Raw genomic sequence first — 24,022 nt, forward strand, 5'->3', positions numbered from 1 at the left:
TATATACTGCAGCTTACCAGTCCTTAGATACAGTGGCTGCATTAGTTTCTTTTTCACCTTTTTTTCCCTTTATCGTTATTTGTTGATTTTTAGATTAACAGGCTGAACTTCAAACATAGCCAGTAGTGGTCCTCATGTCCTCTCCTTTATCACCTGGAGACTGTCGATATCAAACCGAATGCCCTCAGTTTAAGGCTTTCACATGCTTGTGAGTAGTTTTTAATTCATTCTAGTAGTTTAGTAGTAGTAGTTTACACAGGAAAGACAAGGATGTTTATGCTTTCCTTTCAGTTCACATGAAATTATAAGGATGTGTATTTTCTGTGCTTCTTAAAAATACTCTTAGCCTGAAAAAAGAAACCCAATGCGCCCATCACACCTAAGGACTGGTAAGCTGCAATATATATATATAGAATTTTTGTTTTGGGGTTTAGCTATGCTTTATATTCTCTAGGCTGCTAGAAGTCTCTGCCTCTTCCTCCTTTTAACGGATGATTTTGCTCCTACCGCTACTTATTTCTTCCCTCCAGAAATATTCTGTGCTGTTGAAGGATTCTTCTTCCTCTAACTCTAATGCCCTGTACACACGGTCGGATTTTCCGATGGAAAATGTGTGATAGGACCTTGTTGTCAGAAATTCCGACCGTGTGTTGGCTCCATCACACATTTTCCATCGGATTTTCCGACACACAAAGTTTGAGAGCAGGCTATAAAATTTTCCGACAACAAAATCCGTTGTCGGAATTTCCGATAGTGTGTAGACAAATTCGACGCACAAAGTGCCACGCATGCTCAGAATAAATAAAGAGATGAAAGCTATTGGCCACTGCCCCGTTTATAGTCCCGACGTACGTGTTTTACGCCACCGCGTTCAGAATGATCGAATTTTCCGACAACTTTGTGTGACCGTGTGTATGCAAGACAAGTTTGAGCGAACATCCGTCGGAAAAAATCCTAGGATTTTGTTGTCGGAATGTCCGAACAAAGTCCGACCGTGTGTATGGGGCATAAAACTCTTCCCTACTGAAACACTCTGCTCTTTCAGCCAACTAACTCCTCTCTCCTGCAAGACATTGTACTGCTGTCCTGATTTTCTCTGCTGTGACCTATGTGCAAATGTGAGTCACTCACATGTAATAAAGCACTTGCTGCATATGTCACTATAATGGCTTGGAAAGTTCCGAGTTTCATGGCATTTTTAAAGACATCTGAAAAAAAAAAAAAAAAAAGGGTGGGATCAGAAAGGACCAATAAGTTAAACCAAGTATTTTAAAGTAAATTCGTCCACTAAGCAGACTACAGCCTACCAATGCAGGTACCTAGCCATGATTGCATGTACTTTTAGGCTGGGTTCACACTATGCGTGGAGAGGCTCACCGCAGGGGTTCTCCAATTCAGGGGCGAATCAGGTCCAAATTTTTGCCTGAATTCGGACCTGAAACGGAGCCAAAGACGCACAGGACACTTCTGCTGTGCGGTCACCCCGGAACTGTGTAAACAGGCTGTCATGCAAACTGGATACCCGCATCCAATTCACATAAGTGTGAACCCAGCATTAGATGCCTTCTCCAGCATCTCAGGCTCCCTGAATTCCATGGTAACACCCAAATTCCTTTTAAAGTAAAGCGTTCACCTGCCTATTGCACTATCTTTCACCTTTTAAGGTAATGGATCGGGAAGAGGGGAAAAAAAATGGGAGATGACCCTGCCACTGAAGCGATGAATTGAAATAGCTTTCCAGGGCTTGGGTCACCCACGATGCCGGAGAAGGCATCTGAAGCTACATGCAAGCACTTATTATTGTAGTGCTACACCCTGCTTGACACCGAAAAGGTACTGGCATTGACAAAAATATAAGTACATTTCTGGCAGTATGGTACCCCTGTGTCTAATTCTAGGCAGGGAGAACAGTGGGGCCCTATCCAATAATGCTTCTGAGAAACTTACATGTGTGTAGCCAGCGAGACATAGGCAAGTTCCAGCTTGTCACCACATCAACCATAGAGCGAGGAATCTCTACATTCAGAGGACGAGTTACAGCCAAATCCCTGGGACAGGCAGAGAGCAGTTATTAGAAACAGTACATCTGCCCAATTGTAAATTTCATAAATGAAAGAAAAAACAGAGAAGTGGCATGCTGACATTTTATTTAGATACATGATCAATTTCCAATATGTTTTATGCATTTCAGTGACATATAGGCTTAAATACTTATGCCCCGTACACACGGTCGGATTTTCCGACGGAAAATGTGTGATAGGACCTTGTTGTCGGAAATTCCGACCGTGTGTGGGCTCCATCGGACATTTTCCATCGGATTTTCCGACACACAAAGTTGGAGAGCAGGAGATAAAATTTTCCGACAACAAAATCCGTTTTCGGAAATTCCGATCGTGTGTACACAAATCCGACGGACAAAGTGCCACGCATGCTCAGAATAAATAAAGAGATGAAAGCTATTGGCCACTGCCCCGTTTATAGTCCCGACGTACAAGTTTTACGTCACCGCGTTTAAAACGATCGGATTTTCCGACAACTTTGTGTGACCGTGTGTATGCAAGACAAGTTTGAGCCAACATCCGTCGGAAAAAATCCTAGGATTTTGTTGTCGGAATGTCCGAACAAAGTCCGACCGTGTGTACGGGGCATGTCAGTGTTCTTTGATCCAGGTGGACAGGCTTGTACTGACCACAGATCATTAAAAAATTTGCATGCAATGTTCCCAATTTTCTGCCTGTGATCATCATGCTGTTTTTGGTGCACTAAGGCTGGCCACAGGTGGAGCAAATTTCCTTGGCTGCAGGAAAGAAATTCCTTTGATTCCCCCATCAACACAGATAGTGTTGACAGGGAAATGCCTCCCGCACAGCCATTGTGTTCCCCCAGCGAACACAGTCATTATTGCTACTGGCTATAACAGCCGCTAGCAATAATCACATGTAAAAATCCAGCAGGCTGGTTGTACCCAAGTTGATTGATTGGTCAACTTGGGTACAGTCAGCCTTCCCATACACAATTGGAAATGTCTATGGCCGGCTTTAAGCATGATGATAAGCATGTAGGCAGGTGGACACAAAGTCAGTACATGCTGTTGGGGAAGAGGGCATTAAACTTGTTATTTCATCCTGTGTGGGTTGGGGAGGTGTAGTGACAAAGCAGAAGTTGGCAACCAACAATGAAGGAGATGGACAATAGACAAAATAAAGAAAAGTTCCCATATACACAGAAAGCAACTCTCACCAATGAACGTGATCTTTCTCCTCGGTGAAGCCAGCTCCAGACAGGACCGTGGTCACTTCTGACAGAAAACCCACAAAATAATTGCTGAAGTGGAATGATGAGGTGTTCTCATAGGCACGCAGCCACCTGGAGAGAAGATAAAATGGTCAGTAAATTACAGTTTGTTAATTCTTACACTTCCCACTTGTTCCTGTATCATGCAGTTTATTCCACAAAGCCAATCAGAGCATTTACGTCTTTGTTTATAACACAGACCCACCTGCTTAGCCCTCATTGTGCCTCATACAAAGTGAGACACATTGACAGCCAACTGGGGCTATTCAGGTGAAAATCAGACCAAAAAAAAAAAAATTTAAAACAAATACATTATTAAAAAAAAAAAAAAAAAAAAAAAAAACACCACACAACAAAACCACACGTCTTATTGGTTTAGAGACAGTAGTGGGAGCCGTTGGCTCTGGCTGCTGTCGATCACACCCAGTGAGGAGGGAGCAGGGGTGGGGCCGAGCCACGCACTGTGTGTTTTATGAACACACAGACGGCTCAAGAAAGAGCACGCACAAGTGCCCCCCCTTAGCAAGCAGCTTGCTATGTTGGGCGGCACTCAGTGCGCAGGAGGGGCCAGCGGGGGTCCCGAAAAAAGGAGAATTGGGGCTCTGTGCAATGGTTTTTCAATGCAGGTATGACATGTTTGTTATTAAAAAAAACAAAAGCCACAAAAAAAAATATTTGGAATTGCTTTAACACTTAACAATATCCTAATTTTCCCAAAAATAATCCACACACATCCACTGCTTAATGGCACTGTTCTTTATGTTTCATTAAATAGTTTCTTATGGTGTTATCCTACCTCCTTGTAATGTCCTCCGTGAGTTTCTGAACCTCTCTATTTCCCCTTCACTTCCAGTGAGTGGGAGTGAGTAAGAGGGGGGGGGGGTCTACGCTCCTATATACAGTGGGTCCATGGAGTACAAATCTAGCCACCCTCTAAAAGAAAGTCAGACCACAGTAGCAAAATCAACTTCACCCTGGGAAAAAATAAAAAAAAAATAAAAGGCAGCAGCTACAAATACTGTAGCTGCTAACTTTTAATAAATATGCGCTTACCAGTCTGGAGAACCAGTGCTGTGTTTACCAGGGTCAGTTATTCACTGGTCTTCGGGTCCCTGGCCCGCCATCTTGGATGTGGGAAGTCAGCTGTGACTTCTTGGTGCTTCACAGCCAGCTTCCCACTGAGCATGCAAGAGTCACCTTGTGCTGTGTGAAGTGACCCGCAGCCTCCTGGGACTTGTGACGTGTTCCAGGAGGTTGCAGGCAGGGGGTGGGGGGAAAAAATGTAAGAAATAGGTACCCAAACCAAGAAAAAAACAAAACAAAAACACATCCAAAAAGGTAGTAGAAGAGGGGGGATGAGGAGGAAAGTTCTGCTTTAGGAATATATACTTGAATAGAATTTTACCTTTTTAAACCAGAGTTTAGTGTCATTTTAAATTTAACAATGATTTAGGTAGACACATTAATTATGGAGGAATAAGAGAACAGACACATGGACACTGATTGATTTGGTCTGGGCTTACAGGTTTTAGTGACCCCTACTCAGAAAAGGGTTACATTTGTGTGAAAGGAAACCTGTTGTGAGAGAGATATATACACTGCTTATGTCCCACCTTCTTCTAAAAATGCTAGCTGCCTGGCTGTCTCCAGATTCAGTATCTTCTGAGTCACTGACCCAGAGCAAGAATAGAGCAAATGGGGACTGTCCACACTTTTTCCTGGTCAGCCACTAACAAAGAAGCTTAGAGGCGACTAGTCTGTTTGGATGGAGGTCATGTTCTTACCATTAGGGAAAAGCTGGGAAGAAGTGTCAGACTTACCGTACGACAAGCCCCCTGCCAAATAGAGGAGCAGAAACACAGATGAGTGAAAAGAGGTACAGCAGAGAAGTAGAAAACAAAAAAGCTAATTTAGTATTCTAGTGTGAAAACAAACAAAAAGAAAACACAAGGATGGCATGCAAAATGGCAGCTCCCAAGCACAGCCAATCAGAAATGAGAAACAGACCTGACTGTAGTGAACCAAAGCATGGATAGTATCCCTGTGTTACCCTCTTTGCACATTATCACTGCTCTATTTATACGTTTTTACTGAAGATGCTCGCTGAAACAGAAGTGCACGCATAATGAAGTCAGGATTACTGAGTTAAATTAATTTAAAGGGTTTCCCACCTTTAGAGTATCAGATTCTATACCTTCTCCCCCAAAAATACTAAATACATTGCTTTGTCAATCTTTCTTCCTTTTGTGTGACTAATTTTGTAATAGGACTTAGAACAATGTGTGATTCTAATATATCCAGAATGCAGCTTTGTGTTATAGTCAAGGGCAACAGAGATAAAGCCAATACTAGAGGGGAAAGAAAACTACAGTATGACTGAAAATGACAAAAAAGTAACAGCTTTAGAAAAATTTTCACGATGGCATGATTAAAATTAGGAGATAGTAAACACCCCCTTTAACGATACAAAAATAAATGTCCTAAAGCAGGGCTGCTTAACCTTTTGAAGATCGAAGGCCACTTAAGTCATTTGATAACTGGCCGCCGGCCACAATAAGATGCAGGGTTTTTACCGCCCCACCAAATGGTAAATGTAAATGAGCCCTTACTCTCCTGAGCCCCGTATAAGGCTGCTTTCACACTTTACCCACACCGCACCTGCAGCTTTCCTGTGGGATAGCTGCACTGAGCCATAGACTTCTATTTTATCTTGCGGGTGTGGTTCACTTTCTGAAAGTGCACCAAAACTCCTGCATTCGCGAATCAAAGCACATTCTAAAAGTGCTAATATGCCCATTGCAAAAGTGCTGTATTTGTAAAGTTTAATACACAGATCTTTTCCTCTTCCAGCTTCTGCTAGTAGCGCTCTCCAGGTTGCTAGAAAGGTCCCAGGTGAAATGCACCTGGTATCACTCCACTTGGGACAGGAGCCCGTGCTACAGGGGAAGAAGCGGCTTTATGCAGCTCCTTCTGCGGCTGCCTGCTTCCTCTGCTGCCGGCGCCAGTGCCATGCACTCTGATGCTCTGGGATGGTGGGTTGGCAACGCCTTGATCACGATCTGGGCTTCCTGATGCGCCGTCCCAGAACATGGGCATGCACTCGCCTGGTTAGAGGTCATGGGCCACATCACAAGGCTCTGCAGGCTTAGTACCCCTGTCCTAAAGGGAAGGCACTAGCATATACACTATATTACCAAAAAGTATTGGGACGCCTGCCTTTACACGCACATGAACTAATAGCATCCCAGTCTTAGTCCGTAGGGTTCAATATTGAGTTGGCCCACCCTTTGCAGCTATAACGGCTTCAACTCTTCTGGGAAGGCTGTCCACAAGGTTTAGGAATGTGTCTATGGGAATGTTTGACCATTCTTCCAGAAGCGCATTTGTGAGGTCAGGTACTGATGTTGGACGAGAAGGCCTGGCTCGCAGTCTCCGCTTTAATTCATCCCAGGGGTGTTCTATCGGGTTTAGGTCAGGACAGTCAAGTTCCTTCACCCCAAACTTGCTCATCCATGTTTTTATTGACCTTGCTTTGTGCACTGCTCCAAATAATTTGGTGCAGGGGGGGATTATGGTGTGGGGTTGTTTTGCAGAGGTTGGGCTTGGCCCCTTAGTTCCAGTGAAGGGAATTCTTAAGGCATCAGCATACCAAGACATTTTGGACAATTTCATGCTCCCAACTTTGTGGGAACAGTTTGGGGATGGCCCCTTCCTGTCCCAACATGACTGCGCACCAGTGCACAAAGCAAGGTCCATAAAGACATGGGTGAGTGAGTTTGGGGTGGAGGAACTTGACTGGCCTGCACAGAGTCCTGACCTCAACCCAAAAGAACAACGTTGAGATGAATAAGAGCGGAGGCTGCAAGCCAGGCCTTCTCATCCAACATCAGTGCCTGACCTAAAAAATGCGCTTCTGGAAGAATGGTCAAACATTCCCATAAACACACTCCTAATCCTTGTGGACAGCCTTCCCAGAAGAGTTGAAGCTGTTATAGCTGCAAAGGGTTGGCCAACTCAATATTGAAATTAGGGAACTGCTGTTAAATAGCAAAAAGGTAATGAGTGGTTTATACAGAGAACAATGCATTTCTGTTTTCACTTTATAAATAACATATTAACCTTTACTATTCTAAACAGTCAAGTCAATAAAAGATTAATTCTGAATGGTGAGTTTTTTGTTACTGCTATCTACACCTTCATGCCCGGCTGAATCTAATGGTTGCCACACATTTTGATTGTACAATCTCCTTTAGATGTATTGCACCAACTTCTTTATAGTATAAAAGGCTACCTAACTGAACATACAGTGAGGATGGAAAGTATTCAGACCCCCTTAAATTTTTCACTCTTTGTTATATTGCAGCCATTTACTAAAATCATTTAAGTTCATTTTTTTTTTTCTCCTCATTAATGTACACACAGCACCCCATGTTGACAGAAAAACACAGAATTGTTGACATTTTTGCAGATTTATTAACCACTTCAGCCCCGGAAGGATTTACCCCCTTCCTGACCAGAGCACTTTTTACAATTTGGCACTGCGTCGCTTTAACTGCTAATTGCGCGGTCATGCAATGCTGTAACCAAACGAAATTTGCGTCCTTTTCTTCCCACAAATAGAGCTTTCTTTTGATGGTATTTGATCACCTCTGCCGTTTTTATTTTTTGCGCTATACACGGAAAAAGACCGAAAATTTTGAAAAAAAATGATATTTTCTACTTTTTGTTCTAAAAAAAATCCAATAAACTCAATTTTAGTCATACATTTAGGCCAAAATGTATTTGGCCACATGTCTTTGGTAAAAAAAATGTCAATAAGTGTATATTTATTGGTTTGCGCAAAAGTTATAGCGCCTACAAACTAGGGTACATTTTCAGGAATTTACACAGTCTTTAGTTTATGACTGCCTATGTCATTTCTTGAGGTGCTAAAATGACAGGGCAGTACAAAACCCCCACAAATGACCCCATTTTGGAAAGTAGACACCCCAAGGAAATTGCTGAGAGGCATGTTGAGCCCATTGAATATTCATTTTTTTTGTCCCAAGTGATTGAATAATGAAAAAAAAAAAAAAAAATTACAAAAAGTTGTCACTAAATGATATATTGCTCACACAGGCCATGGGCATATGTGGAATTGCACCCCAAAATACATTTAGCTGCTTCTCCTGAGTATGGGGATACCACATGTGTGGGACTTTTTGGGAGCCTAGCCGCATACGGGGCCCCGAAAACCAATCACTGCCTTCAGGATTTCTAAGGGCGTACATTTTTGATTTTACTCCTCACTACCTATCACAGTTTTGAAGGCCATAAAATGCCCAGATGGCACAAACCCCCCCCAAATGACCCCATTTTGGAAAGTAGACACCCCAAGCTATTTGCTGAGAGGCATGTTGAGTCCATGGAATATTTTATATTTTGACACAAGTTGCGGGAAAGTGACAATTTATTTATTTATTTATTTTTTTTTGCACAAAGTTGTCACTAAATGATATATTGCTCACACAGGTTATGGGCATATGTGGAATTGCACCCCAAAATACATTCTGCTGCTTCTCTTGAGTACGGGGATACCACATGTGTGGGACTTTTTAGGAGCCTAGCCGCATACGGGACCCCGAAAACCAATCACCGCCTTCAGGATTTCTAAGGGTGTACATTTTTGATTTCACTCTTCACTGCCTATCACAGTTTCGGAGGCCATGGAATGCCCAGGTGGCACAAACCCCCCCCAAATGACCCCATTTTAGAAAGTAGACACCCCAAGCTATTTGCTGAGAGGCATGGTGAGTATTTTGCAGCTCTCATTTGTTTTTGAAAATGAAGAAAGACAAAAAAAAAAATTTTTTTTTTCTTTTTTTAATTTTCAAAACTTTGTAACAAAAAGTGAGGTCTGCAAAATACTCACTATACCTCTCAGCAAATAGCTTGGGGTGTCTACTTTCCAAAATGGGGTCATTTGGGGGGGTTTGTGCCACCTGGGCATTCCATGGCCTCCGAGACTGTGATAGGCAGTGAAGAGTGAAATCAAAAATTTACGCCCTTAGAAAGCCTGAAGGCGGTGCTTGGTTTTCGGGGTCCCATACGTGGCTAGGCTCCCAAAAAGTCTCACACATGTGGTATCCCCGTACTCAGGAGAAGCAACAGAATGTATTTTGGGGTGTAATTTCACATATTCCCATGGCATGTTTGAGCAATATATAATTTAGTGACAACTTTGTGCAAAAAAAAAAAAAAAAAAAAAAATAATTTGTCTCTTTCCCGCAACTCGTGTCACAATATAAAATATTCCATGGACTCGACATGCCTCTCAGCAAATAGCTTGGGGTGTCTACTTTCCAAAATGGGGTCATTTGGGGGGGTTTTGAACTGTCCTGGCATTTTATGCACAACATTTAGAAGCTTATGTCACACATCACCCACTCTTCTAACCACTTGAAGACAAAGCCCTTTCTGACACTTTTTGATTACATGAAAAAATTATTTTTTTTTGCAAGAAAATTACTTTGAACCCCCACACATTATATATTTTTTTAAAGCAAATGCCCTACAGATTAAAATGGTGGGTGTTTAATTTTTTTTTTTCACACAGTATTTGCGCAGCGATTTTTCAAACGCATTTTTTGGGGAAAAAACACACTTTTTTACATTTTAATGCACTAAAACACACTATATTGCCCAAATGTTTGATGAAATAAAAAAGATGATCTTAGGCCGAGTACATGGATACCAAACATGACATGCTTTACAATTGCGCACAAACGTGCAGTGACAACAAAATAAATACATTTTTAAAAGCCTTTAAAAGCCTTTACAGGTTACCACTTTAGATTTACAGAGGAGGTCTACTGCTAAAATTACTGCCCTCGATCTGACCGTCGCGGTGATACCTCACATGCATGGTGCAATTGCTGTTTACATTTGACGCCAGACCGCTTGCGTTCGCCTTAGCGCGAGAGCAGGGGGCGACAGGGGTGCTTTTTTTTTTTTTTTTTTTCTTTATTATTTTTTTTCTTTTTTATCTTATTTTTAAACTGTTCCTTTCATTTTTTTTTTTTTTTAATCATTTTTATTGTTATCTCGGGGAATGTAAATATCCCCTATGATAGCAATAGGTAGTGACAGGTACTCTTTTTTGAAAAAATTGGGGTCTATTAGACCCTAGATTTCTCCTCTGCCCTCAAAGCATCTGACCACACCAAGTTCGGTATGATAAAATGCTTTCCCAATTTCCCAATGGCGCTATTTACATCCGGCGAAATCTAAGTCATAAAATGCTCGTAGCTTCCGGTTTCTTAGGCCATAGAGATGTTTGGAGCCACTCTGGTCTCTGATCAGCTCTATGGTCAGCTGGCTGAATCACCGGCTGCATTCTCAGGTTCCCTGTTGAGACAGGAGAGCCAGAGAAAAACACGGAAGACGGTGGGGGGGGCATTCTCTCCCACTGCTTGTAAAAGCAGTCTAGAGGCTAATTAGCCGCTAGGATTGCTTTTACATGAAAGCCGACCGCTGGCTGAAAAGAATGATACCAAGATGATACCTAAACCTGCAAGCATCATTCTGGTATAACCACTCAAAGTCGTGAATGCTGTACCTGAAGACAAAAATATGGTTAACAATAAAGCACAGTAAACGGTAAAGTATAAAAAATTGCAGACCTGAAAAGCAAACATGATAAAACATAATAACAATAAAACATTGCAGAATAGAATACAGTAAAAAAGAGCAGAACAATAGAGAGAATAGAGAGAGAGAGAATAGAGAGAGAACAATAAAACGACAACTATTATTTTTTATTTTATATTTTTGTTTGTGGTTTTTTTTTTTTTTTTTTTTTACACTTTTTTTGTAACTGTAACTTTTATAACTGTAACCGGTTCCAGGTTCGGGTCTCTCAAAATGCGATGGCATCTTGGGAGACCCTGTGAAAGTGTGCCTAGTCTGTGCAATGCTGTACCCTACGCTAATACTCAATTAATGAATGGTAGCGTTCAAAACATTCACCAATGCAAAGACCAGGATTGTCAGGACAGGAGGGACAATAATAGCGGGTGTCACGCCTATATCCGTGCTTGCTGCAGACACAACATCCTTTTTGGGGGGGTTCGTTGGGTAGGGGTACTTGGGAGGACATAAAAATGCCTCTCATGCAGCCGACTGCATTTGGTTGGGGATGTGAATGGGGGAAGTACGGGCGCTGCAGAAGTGGTGGGTTCCCAATTAGGATTGGTGAATGCAGCAGGAAGGGCACTATGGGCACGACGGGCCTGTGTTTGTCTTTTTGGTGGCAGCGGGACACTACTTGTGCTTGTCACCTCACCAGCTTGAACTGCACTTATGGGACTCGCCACGTCACCAAGTGTTACTGCAGTGCTGGTTTGACTACGACCTGGGTGTACTAGGCCGCTGGCGCTTGCCAGTTCACCAAAACGCTACCAAAAAAACTGTTAACGATCGCAGGGATCAGGCCTGACTCTGCGAACGCTGCAGTTATGCATTTAGTGTTTTGTAAGTGACAGTGATCGATCGATACTGCACTTGGGTGGGCTGGGCTGGGCTGGGCCGGGCGGAGGGGCAAAATGCAGGTGCTAGCAGGTATTTGGGCTGATCCCGCTAACACTGCGTTTTTGGGAACCCTAAACTGCTGGGGACGCTAGTATAGATCTGATCGGATCAGATATTGATCCGTTCAGATACTATACCACTAAGGGAGGTGTACGGTGCGTGCGTGGGTGTTAGCGCTACTGGCACTAACCTGACGCTGCCTGGGGCTGGTGCTTGCCAGTTCACCAAAACGCTACAAAAAAAACTGTTAGCGATCGCAGGGATCAGGCCTGACTCTGCGAACGCTGCAGTTATGCGTTTAGTGTTTTGTAAGTGACAGTGATCGATCGATACTGCACTTGGGTGGGCTGGGCTGGGCCGGGCGGAGGGGTAAAACGCAGTTGCTAGCAGGTATCTGGGCTGATCCCACTAACACTGCGTTTTTGGGAACCCTAAACTGCTGGGGACGCTAGTATAGATCTGATCGGATCAGATATTGATGCGTTCAGATACTATACCACTAAGGGAGGTGTACGGTGCGTGGGTGTTAGCGGTACTGGCACTAACCTGACGCTGCCTGGGGCTGGTGCTTGCCATTTCACCAAAATGCTACCAAAAAAACTGTTAGCGATCGCAGGGATCAGGCCTGACTCTGCGAACGCTGCAATTATGTGTTTAGTGTTTTGTAAGTGACAGTGATCGATCGATACTGCACTTGGGTGGGCTGGGCCGAGCTGGGCGGAGGGGCAAAATGCAGGTGCTAGCAGGTATCTGGGCTGATCCCGCTAACACTGTGTTTTTGGGAACCCTAAACTGCTGGGGACGCTAGTATAGATCTGATCGGATCAGATATTGATCTGTACAGATACTATTCCACTAAGGGAGGCGTATGCTGCGTGCGTGGGTGTTAGCGGTACTGGCGCTAATCTGACGCTGCCTGGGGCGACGCATATCACCGCCGGGCGATCAGGGGGCTAAATCTTTATTCGGTAATAAACGGCGGGTGTCCTGACACTATAAAAAAATAAACAAACTAACCAGCGTCACCCGTAACAGTTATACAGTGATCAGTGGTGAAAGGGTTAACTAGGGGGCCATCAAGGGGTTAAAACATTTATTCGGTAGTATATGGGAGTCCCTGTCGCTATAAAACGCTGACGGCGAACCTAAATATTTACGTCCCTAACTAGCGTCACCAGCGACACTAATACAGCGATCAGAAAAATGATCGCTTAGCGACACTGGTGACAGGGGGTGATCAAGGGGTTAAAACTTTATTAGGGGGGGTTAGGGGGGTACCCTAGACCTACAGGGGGCCTAACACTCACTGCCCTGACACTGTAACTGTCACAAACTGACACCAATACAGTAATAAGAAAAAAAAAAAAAAAAAAAACCTGCTTGGTGTCAGTTTGTGACGGGGGGGGTGATTGGGGGGGGATCGGGGGGCGATCGGGGGGGGGAATCGGGGTGTTTAGTGTGCCTGGCATGTTCTACTGTGTGTGTAGTGTGTTGGTGCACTTACATTTCAGTCTTCTCTCCTCGGCCCGGAACGGAAAATACCGAGCCGAGGAGAGATGACATCATTTCCTCTGCCTCTGTGTACAATACAGAGGCAGGGAAATGATCCCATTGGCTGAGAGCGATCGCGAGGGGGGGGCCACGAATGGATGGCCTCCCCCTCACCTCCGATCGCCGGGGGAGATTTGCCGACCGCCGCAGGCACCGGGGGGGGGTCCGATCGGACGTATATAGTCGTGCGGCGGTCGGCAAGTGGTTAAAAAAGAAAAACTGAAATATCACATGGTCCTAAGTATTCAGACCCTTTGATCAGTATTTAGTAGAAGCACCCTTTTGATCTAATACAGACATGAGTCTTTTTTGGGAAAGATGCAACAAGTTTTTCACACCTGGATTTGGGGATCCTCTGCCATTCCTCCTTGCAGATCCTCTCCAGTTCTGTCAGGTTGGATGGTAAACATTGGTGGACAGCCATTTTTAGGTCTCTCCAGAGATGCTCAATTGGGTTTAAGTCAGGGCTCTGGCTGGGCCATTCAAGAACAGTCACGGAGTTGTTGTGAAGCCACTTCTTCGTTATTTTAGCTGTGTGCTTAGGGTCATTGTCTTGTTGGAAGGTAAACCTTCAGCCCAGTCTGAGGTCCTGAGCACTCTGGAGAAGGTTTTCCTCCAGGATATCCCTGTACTTGGCCGCATTCATCTTTCCCTCGATTGCAACCAGTCGTCCTGTCCCTGCAGCTAAAAAACACTCCCACAGCATGATGCTGCCACCACCATGCTACACTGTTGGGACTGTATTGGACAGGTGATGAGCAGTGCCTGGTTTTCTCCACGCATACCGCTTAGAATTAAGGCCAAAAAATTCCATCTTGGTCTCATCAGACCAGAGAATATTATTTCTCACCATCTTGGAGTCCTTCAGGTGTTTTTTAGCAAACTCCATGCGGGCTTTCATGTGTCTTGCACTGAGGAGAGGCTTCCGTCAGGCCACTCTGCCATAAAGCCCCAACTGGTGGAGGGCTGCAGTGATGGTTGACTTTCTACAACTTTCTCCCATCTCCCAACCGCATCTCTAGAGCTCAGCCACAGTGATCTTTGGGTTCTTCTTTACCTCTCTCATCAAGGCTCTTCTCCTCCGATAGCTCAGTTTGGCCGGATGGCCAGCTGTAGGAAGGGTTCTGGTCGTTCCAAATGTCTTCCATTTAAGGATTATGGAGGCCACTGTGCTCTTAGGAACCTTAAGTGCAGCAGAAATTTTTTTGTAACCTTGGCCAGATCTGTGCCTTGCCACAAATATTGTCTCTGAACTCTTCAGGCAGTTCCTTTGACCTCATGATTCTCATTTACTCTGACATGCACTGTGAGCTGTAAGGTCTTATATAGACAGGTGTGTGGCTTTCCTAATCAAGTCCAATCAGTATAATCAAATACAGCTGGACATAAATGAAGGTGTAGAACCATCTCAAGGATGATCAGAAGAAATGGACAGAACCGGAGTTAAATATATTAGTGTCACAGCAAAGGGTCTACTTAGGACCATGTGATATTTCAGTTTTTCTTTTTTTAAAAATCTGCAAAAATGTCAACAATGAACTTAAATGATTTTAGCAAATGGCTGCAATATAACAAAGAGAAAAACGTAAGGGAGTCTGAATACTTTCCGTCCTCACTGTAAATTATACTGCGTGATTAGGTAGGCTCTAGCACTACAGAACTGTTGGTCTAAAAAAAAAAAAAAAAAAAAAAAAAAAAAAAAAAAAAAAAAAAAAAGGAATGCACAATCAGAATGTTGCAAAGCTGGTTACACAAATGGCAAACCTGGGGAGTAGGGGTCAGAAGGTGGATTTTTTTTTTTTTTTTTTAACACACAGCTAACCCAAGTATACTTTGTAAGTTCTGAGCCGTCATGTTTATCCACTAAGCAACTGCCTTTCCATCCACATTCCAAAGACTATGACTGACCATATATAAATATATTGCACCTAACTCCTGCTTGAACAGTAACGATCCTCCCTTTCACATCAGTGCCTATCCACATCTCACCAATCCAGCTATTGACCCCTTTTCAAACTTAAGAATGTGTGGACTCCCAGCACAGGCACAGGAATTTATTGTGCAGCCTAATTTTTTAATTTTTTTTTACTGGATGGTTACATCATGGATCTCCCCATAAACAGGCTATTCTTGACAAAATTATTGATAAAACTACTACTAACATGTCAATAGGACAAGAATGTAACCTTGGGTTAATAATAATACCAGTCAAAGTTTTATACCTAAAAACATTTTACACCTAAAGTTCAACTTGAGTTGATCTTCGTGTTATCGGCCATTTCAGGCTGATGAAAGACTGTCTGTAATAACATGTGAGTTTCTGGGCAGGAAGTCAGTCTGCAGGAATACATCTTCTCAGATAATCAAATCTTTAGCATAACCACTGCCCTTTCTGTTCATTTTCTGAAATATGTTAATGTTATTCTTCAAAGCAGAAGTGTAACTAGAACCTTCAGGGCCCCGGTGCAAAAAACCATAAAGGGCCCCCATGACCCCTGGCTGGGAATGCCAGGGCCTGGTTGCAAGTACTTCCACCACTGGTGTCAGTGTTTTTTTGTACAATATTATTATTTATTTATTTATTTTTTAGTAGACCGTGCGAGGGCTTTGAAATCTGAAATCTGCGCAAGTCCTCTCCCTTCCCAATGCACCCTCCAGCACATATCCTCTTATCACCCCCTGTCACTCCTCCTGGTGTAAATTCTTATTACCTGCCCCCCCCCAATTAATGTGTCCCCCTCCTCTGTATACAGAAATAAACACAGAACTCAGATCATAAGCATGGCTCTTCCAGTTTAATATTCCTCCTCCCTGGCTCCTCCTGTCTGTGTACAGAACATCGAAGCCAAGGAGTAGGAGCCGGCTTCAGTGAGGTCTGTGAGGTGTGCACTGTGCAGACAGTCAGCTGGGAAACATGCCGGCTGCCACAGAGGGGTCGATAGCCACGTGTGGGACCCTGGGCACCCCACAAGAGGTGCGGGGCAGGGGACCCGGGTGCCCACGCTGACGCGCCCCGTTAGACAGGTAACCGGAGCTCAGTGCCTGAACTTGCTCTGGCACTGGGCTCTGGGAATTGGCACAGAGGACCTAAGCCAGCTTATGCTGGGGGAGGGGCCCAGGGCCCCCCCAAGATGGTGTAACACCAGGGCTCGGTTACAAGTGTGACCTTTGCAACCCTGGTAGTTCCCGCACTGTTTTAAAAGTCATCTACATTAGTTTAAGGGTATTTTATGCTGCTTAGCTGGGAATGCTAGATGGAAGAAGAGACAGAAGCTTGAAACTTGAAGTGATGAGAGACACAAAAGTGAGATTCACAGAGGACAGAGTGCTGTACCTGGCTTTGCGTTTCTTGCTAAAGAATCCATGTTAGAAGGATAGGAAGAAAAAGAGAGAGAATTCTGAAAATCAGACATTAGATATCAGATATCGAGAGAGAATACAACAGACAGCCAGCCTCTCACAGCCAATTACACTTTTTATTTGGAACCGTCTGCATATGAGACCCATTTTCTAGGTACAGTAAGTGCACTGTATCTGTTTAAACAATATTAATTTTAGGACAGCAAATAATGTGACCTACAATACTTTGCTTGCAGAAGAACTACTAAAATTCAGCTTCTGTTATCACTAGTGGAAGTCACACCATCGCTGGTCAAAATGTTGCTAGTAATTATTAGTGAGGGACCAACTCAACAGGATAATGTAAGTTAAATTTTAGCGATTCTGTTAGGATATACAGACAGGGCACATAAGAGAAATAAAGAATCAGGGGAGCATGGCAATAAGAAACAGAAGAAGATGCAGAATTAAAAGAGATGGTGCAAGATGGAAAGTAAAGAATATGGAAATAACAGATGAAATGACAAAGGACAGAAAGAAAAAAAATAAAAAAGAATCAGAGAGAATGAAAAGGCAATAATGAGGTAAGAATGGGGAGGAAGGAATAAGGAAGGGCCAGAGATAATGAAATGGGAGAGAATAAAGAAGGATCAGAAAGGATGAATGGGCACCATGTTACACATTTTCGGAGAATGCTCAAAGATCCAGACATCTGGAAAAAAGTCAGATACGATTAAATAACTTACCTCTATGGACTTGAGTGACAAACCGGCAGCGTGTCTCCTTCACATGGCAGAGAGACCTATCTTGAAGTATAAATCCTTCCTGACCATTCATCTACTGAATGCAGTTTAGGCCTGTGTTCAAATTCTAAGGAGGCAGTCTAACACCCGCCCTCAAAAACAATATGGTTTTCCAAAGTCAATGGAATTCTAAATATGGAGTGTGACAGACCTAGCCGGGAAAGAGACTTTTGGAGAGGACTATATGCTAGCCTCTTGACGATCGATCGGGGGCCCTTGCATTTGGGGGAACGGTGCTCTTTGTGAGCTGTATGCCTGGGGACCCTGGATTTGCCATATTGGAATAGTGGCTGATTCATAATGCTGGGACAGGTACTGTTAGGAGATGCTGATGTAAATTCCAACACCTGTCTGTCTATTGTCTGCTAAAATGTGTATTGTAAATAAGTCTACTATGGGATCTAAGAGTCATTAGATCCCCATTGTTATTTGTGTTAATTAACTCTGCTATTGTGTGAAGAAGAGTCTATGTTGATTGTGATAATGTTGATTGGATTTTCTGAACTACAAGACGGCCAGTCTGGCCTAAAAGTCATGTCTGAGTCATCTAGGCTGTCTAAAGGGATTAGTTAATGATTCATAATGCTGGGACAGATACTGTTAGGAGATGCTGATGTAAATTCCAACACCTGTCTGTCTATTGTCTGCTAAAATGTGTATGGTAAATAAGTCTACTATGGGATCTAAGAGTCATTAGATTCCCATTGTTATTTGTGTTAATTAACTCTGCTATTGTGTAAAGAAGAGTCTATGTTGATTGTGATAATGTTGATTGGATTTTCTGAACTACAAAGTCTGGCCTGAAAGTCATGTCTGAGTCATCTAGGCTGTCTAAAGGGATTAGTTAATTAGCTCATGTTAATTAGGTAAATTAGGTTACACCTGTATTGTTAGCGTAATATGAGCAGGAGGTCTGCACCTCCACTTTGAGTGTATAAAAGCCTGTATTTTGTCAATAAAGATAGATTCCTGTTTGAACTTACATACAGCCTGCCTGGTGTTTGTTCTGAGCTATCACAACTGGACTAGAACGGCACAGAGCTGTGGTTCTAATCCCGGACCATTGGATGACCGAACCATCAGACGTTGGAATCTGATTCAATAGCTGCAGAGGAGTGTCAGGAGAGTGGAACTGAGCGAGCAAAGGGGCTCGTTACATGGAGGATCTCACATCCACCTTAAACAAGAAATTTAGACAGACTTGGAGATCATGGCAGTATTTCACATTCACGGACACCTAAATACAAGTCTCATCTAAATGCCTACTTACAGGTAGATAACCTCCCTCCGCCCTTACAATAGAGATGTTTTGTGTGATACTACCTATTGGATTTATACTCCCACTCTCTATTTTCCTCTTCTATTGCCCCGATTCCCTCCCAGAGAAAAAATGTGCTTTCCTGTGCCCTAATGGGATTCACCTAACAACCCAGTTCTCATTCCTTTTCTCTTACTTTCTTCTTCAAATCTGACATTTCTTCTCCTACTTTCAACCTGGAATATAATCCAATTAGTTGGTCATCTTAATTCTGTTCCTATTTCAAAATGATCCCACATTGTTCCAGTATTGCTTTTCTTATCCCCGATTACTCCCCTTACCTGCTCAAGATTGTATATAGGCAGGATATGTTTGCTTCTCAGTGTTCTACTGTAATGCTGACATGTTAGCCATGGTATGCACCTTTATCCAACCTTTATCTTACTGATATCTGTGAAACTTCTGTCACAATTGTATACTAATCTGGTATACCATTTGAATCAGACTGTATAATCGAATGTGATATGCTTGTAATGTGACATTTCTGAAATAAAATTAAAAAAAAAAAAAAAAAAAAGAAGGGGAAGGATGAATAGGAATGGGGAGGAAGGTAGAAGGAAGGATAAGGACAGAATAGAGGAAGCAGAGTCAGGACATAAAATAATGCTGATCCTGGGAACAGAAGACAGTTCCAGCTGGAGACTAGCAGAGAGATCCAGATACAGAACATGGGCTGAGATGGTTACATTGTCTCATATATAAGCAAATACAATTTTAAAGAGAAAGGAAAAAACCCTTACTTCCTCAGCAACCGGTCTCCATAGATAGGGATGAAGTATGGGAACAGGTATGGAGACACGCAAGTAGACATCAGAAGGCAGAAGATGCTCAGAATCAAACTGCGCAGAACGCGGCGAAACCAGCTGAATGTCTGTACCAAACACAAGGAGAACAGAATCAAGACAAGACACAAGGTAGAAAGTGCAGGGCTGGGTCAGGCACAGTGCACTGTGGGCAATAAGGCACTTGACATTACCGAGAGTGAACAGACAACATGCAAAACTCCAATTCCTTATCAAACACCGGACCTCATTTTCCAAACTAGAAAATATTAGAACTCACATCAGAAAAACATTGTATTGGAAGCCAAGTAGCTGCCTTTCATTGTCACACCTACACTGACATTACAAAAGCATAAAACAGCCTGGTTACAGTGGTAAACAGAAGCGGGTCTTTCTGTCAAAAACATTTAAGTATGCAGTCAGGCTTTTTGGCTTCTTCTGTGCGTTTTTCAGGATTTCCATAGCTTCTTTCTCAAAAAAGTGTGTTGTTTATAGAGCTCAAAAGCTCAACCAGAAATTTACACACGTACTGTAAATAAGTCAGAACAGTAGCTCTTTGCTCCCCCTCTGTGCAGCTCAACCCTGATCTTTCAGTCACAGGAGTACTCTCTCTTTAGATAAAGTACATTTAAAAAGATAAAAGGTTCTTATACTGCTTGCATTTAAACATTTTAATTATGTATTAATGAATACTAATCTGCATTAATTTGTGTTTTGTTTTTTTTATACCTGCTTGTAAGTCAACTTCAATTAAAAGCTATTACAATGAGATAATGGTCATCAGATGTATGACATAAATTAGGTGTAAAAAAGGAACATAAAAATTGGCTGTTCAAGTAATGAGCATCACTGACTGACCCCGTGCACAGTTGATTATAATAAATCTACCAGTCTGAGTAAGAATTTGGGCATCATTTTGTTTGGATACCCTAATGCTGGCTCTGCTACCTAGCGAGTTGGTGACCTGGACCAAGTATGCAGGTTAGTATTTAAGACCTTTTAGACTTTACTGGTTGTATACATGTTCTGGGTCACTGACTTTTCAGTTAGCGAAGTCAGGATAAGGATGACAGCCCTAAGATTGTACCAAAGATTGTACCAAGTCAGCCATAGCAGCTACCATAACTCATCACCCATACCCTCACAGGTTCCAATGAATTATGGCCAGGTATCTAATGCCAATTTCTCTTTTTAAAGTTCCTCACCAACTTCTGCCCATTTAAGGCCTGCTGGTAGCTGGTGAAACTGATCCAAGGCCCAAAGATGACAGTGCCAACAAAGTAGACATATCCCATGAACTCCACAGGAGACGGGATGCAGCGGACGATGCCACGGTCCACATCGAAACCCAGAGATACAGCCTTCATCGCTACTATCATTTGTGCACCTATAGAAAGTTCAAAAACATGGTAAGAGAAAAAGTAGTGGGGATGGGATGTATTTAGTCAATTCAATAGAGTGTCTTATATTTTCCCCTTCACTATTACCTTTTGCACACTTCAGAGCCTCCAAAAAAAAAAAAAAAAAAATCTAGTACATCTAGGTGTAGAGGTGCACGTGACTGGTCAGTCACCAGGCTCATTTACTGTCATATAGTCCTGTGTAAGCTCCAACCCAGTGTGGATCGAAACTTATGCAAAGGATTCTGCAGGGGCCTCCAGTGAGCCACAAAAGCAGCAGATGATACACAGAGGTAGGTATATTCTCCTTATCCTACCTGTTTTGATATTGTCACTTGGCTCTAAATGGGTAAATTATAGGTTTGCTTTGATCAATTCTTTATTTACCAGTTTAGCAAATGTGATTAGCAAAAGCATATTCATTCCATAAAGAGACCCTACTATGCCAGTTAAGATAAACATATCTAGTTAAAGTAATCACTTATGCCTATACAGGGCTGCATTTGTTTACAAATTCTTTGTCCCCATTGTACCAAATATCTTTTTAATTACAACCAGCTCAAATAAAACCCTAAAGACAGCAGCTAGAACACTGAGGGTCAAAATATCAAATCCCCAAATGCAACAATATTGTCGGTCAGCAAGCACCAACAAGTGTCCAATAAAGTGATTACAATTGATAGATAAGGTGACTCAGTGACAACCTCCAACGATAACTCTAGCAGCTCACCTCAAGATAGGGACACCTGAGTAAATCAGTAAGGTCTCATAAGCAGTTTTCCCTTAGGGAATGAACACAGCAGGATCTCTGAATGACACTGGATGGATGCTGGAAAACTTGCTAGATCATAAGGACTCTCACCATCAACTCCGGGTGGGTAGGTATCATAAAACGGAAGCAATAAAATCTAGTGCTCTCTGTAATCTTAATAAAGATTTATTAAAAGTATAAAAGGTGCACTTACAAGTAACGCACTGAACTTCAGTGCAAAGGATTCATAGCATTAACGTGATGTACTCCACGAGAATCAGCGTGTAGGACATGGGTGACGTCACGACCAAAAGTCACGTGGTTCCGTACGCGTTACATCCCAAGGGGGCGGGACTTCATCAGCGGTGACAGAAGGACGCAAGTCACCCGCTATATATACACAATCAGCTGACGCTTCTAGTAATTGTACACAGTACATCACCATGGTAACCCGACTAGTAATCCGCGCCAGCAGTGAATAAAGGCAATACAACCAAATGTAAGAAGTGCCATAACTCCGATGCAAATAAAAACTGCTGAGCCTTATCTATCAATTGTAATCACTTTGTTGGACACTTGTTGGTGCTTGCTGACCATCGTATGCGAAGACTTTATGTGAAGAGCGTGGACTTTTTACCATTATTTATTTAGTATTGTTTTTTAAATGTTTTTGCGCTGCACTGCTTTTTATATATATTTAATTATATATATATATTTTTATATCTTTTTAATTACCTCTGAAACATTCTAGATGCACGCAGCTGCTCTCTGACCCCAGCTCTGCTCCTGGGAAGATCTGCATCAACAGTGTTTGCAGACTGTATGAGGATTCCTCAGCTCCTTGGCTAACGTCATGACTCCGTAGCGTTTTGTTTTGAGCACAGAGGGGGCAAAATATAGCTAAACATATACTTATGCGAGTTATTAAGATGCTTATCTTAATTGTCATGGGTTTGTGACCTGGTCTCTTTGCGCAGTAAAAAAGAAAAAAAATAATATTGGTTTATGTATTATATAAAAAAAAAAAAAGTTAAACAATTGCTCAAATTACTGTACATATGTAGATAGATAGTGTGTTATTTCTACAAGTTGCTCTCTCTCTATAGGGTACAGTCTGTGGATGTTAACCAATGAACGGGGATTTCTTTTATAAATACAAAGGAAATTTGAGTACTAACCTCTCATTTTATGCCAACTTGCTGTATCCACCATATGCATCTCACTGTCAAGACAGGAAACATGCAAATCAAATAAAATGCCAAACACCACAAATATGGGTGTAAAGATATTTGCCCGAATGGCTCATACACAGGTTTTAATGTAGTTAATGTGCTACTTTCATGACGTACATTACGAAAATAGCACATTACTCTTATCTACCATTTTGGATTGATTTTGTATGCACTTTCTGAGATGGTTGCAAATCGAAAGCTCTGCACTCACTATATGTGGAATATACATGGAACACTGATGTTTCTTCAGCTATAACAGGTCTATTTTGTACTTTCTGATGGGTCTTTCCGTTAGATGGAGAAGGCAAGCAGTGGGACTTCCACTGAGGTCCACTGAAGTTAAATGCTTTATAGTTTCCGTCACATCCTCCCAGGACCAATTTTTAGGGCAATGCCATAAGATATGCAAGATTGTGTCCACTGCCGAAGAGCAGCGCCAACATGTATCCGGGACTGTCCTGTCCTTTTTATGCAATACACAAGAGACCCAGTACCATCTGGACAGGATCTTATATCCCATTTTCTTGTATTTATTTGCTATGGAAGATGTGTGCAAAATGAAGGATTTTATCTTGTTTTGGAGTGAAAGTGATACCCAGGTCTCATACCCAATGGTGTACGAATGGCAAGTAGGAAGTATCAGAAAGCATAGTCAAGAGTCCATACATAAGCAACAGTAACGGTCTCGAAGGTTTAGTTTGGAGGCACTTAGATTCAAACTGCGACGGCGAACGTGGATAAAGTTAGCCCTCTTAAATGATTGGAGGAAATGTCTTATCTGAGTAGCGCTCCATAACAAGTCTATTTTGACATACTGGTCTGTATTACAACAGTTGTGTCCTGCAAAATACTGGTCACTTCTATACCTTGAAATATGTGGATGTGCCTCCAGATAAGCTGACTACAGAACAATGGGTATAACCCCATTGAAGGTGCAATTGGCTGGTTAGTATTATTGAATGGCTTTTATGTACAGTGGGGAAA

The 24,022-nt window shown here is 42.5% G+C and overlaps 1 protein-coding gene across 2 annotated transcripts in view; it reads right to left on the reverse strand.

Annotated features, from left to right (window-relative positions):
- The window catches only part of PORCN (porcupine O-acyltransferase), a 36,300-nt gene that overhangs the window by 6,278 nt on the left and 6,000 nt on the right, over positions 1–24,022 (reverse strand). The window contains exons 4-11 of one of the 2 annotated variants that reach the window (XM_073599762.1): positions 22,985–23,028; positions 20,861–21,042; positions 19,614–19,744; positions 16,748–16,765; positions 5,115–5,129; positions 3,241–3,366; positions 1,948–2,048; positions 1,132–1,208 (exon numbers count right to left, since the gene is read on the reverse strand). In XM_073599762.1, the coding sequence (XP_073455863.1) occupies positions 1,132–1,208; positions 1,948–2,048; positions 3,241–3,366; positions 5,115–5,129; positions 16,748–16,765; positions 19,614–19,744; positions 20,861–21,042; positions 22,985–23,028 (694 nt within the window). The remainder of the gene's footprint in view (positions 1–1,131; positions 1,209–1,947; positions 2,049–3,240; positions 3,367–5,114; positions 5,130–16,747; positions 16,766–19,613; positions 19,745–20,860; positions 21,043–22,984; positions 23,029–24,022) is intronic. The other variant, XM_073599763.1, reaches the window with a different exon arrangement.

This window comes from Aquarana catesbeiana, linkage group LG09 (genome assembly GCF_042186555.1).
Source record: "Aquarana catesbeiana isolate 2022-GZ linkage group LG09, ASM4218655v1, whole genome shotgun sequence".
Classification (NCBI taxonomy): domain Eukaryota; kingdom Metazoa; phylum Chordata; class Amphibia; order Anura; family Ranidae; genus Aquarana; species Aquarana catesbeiana.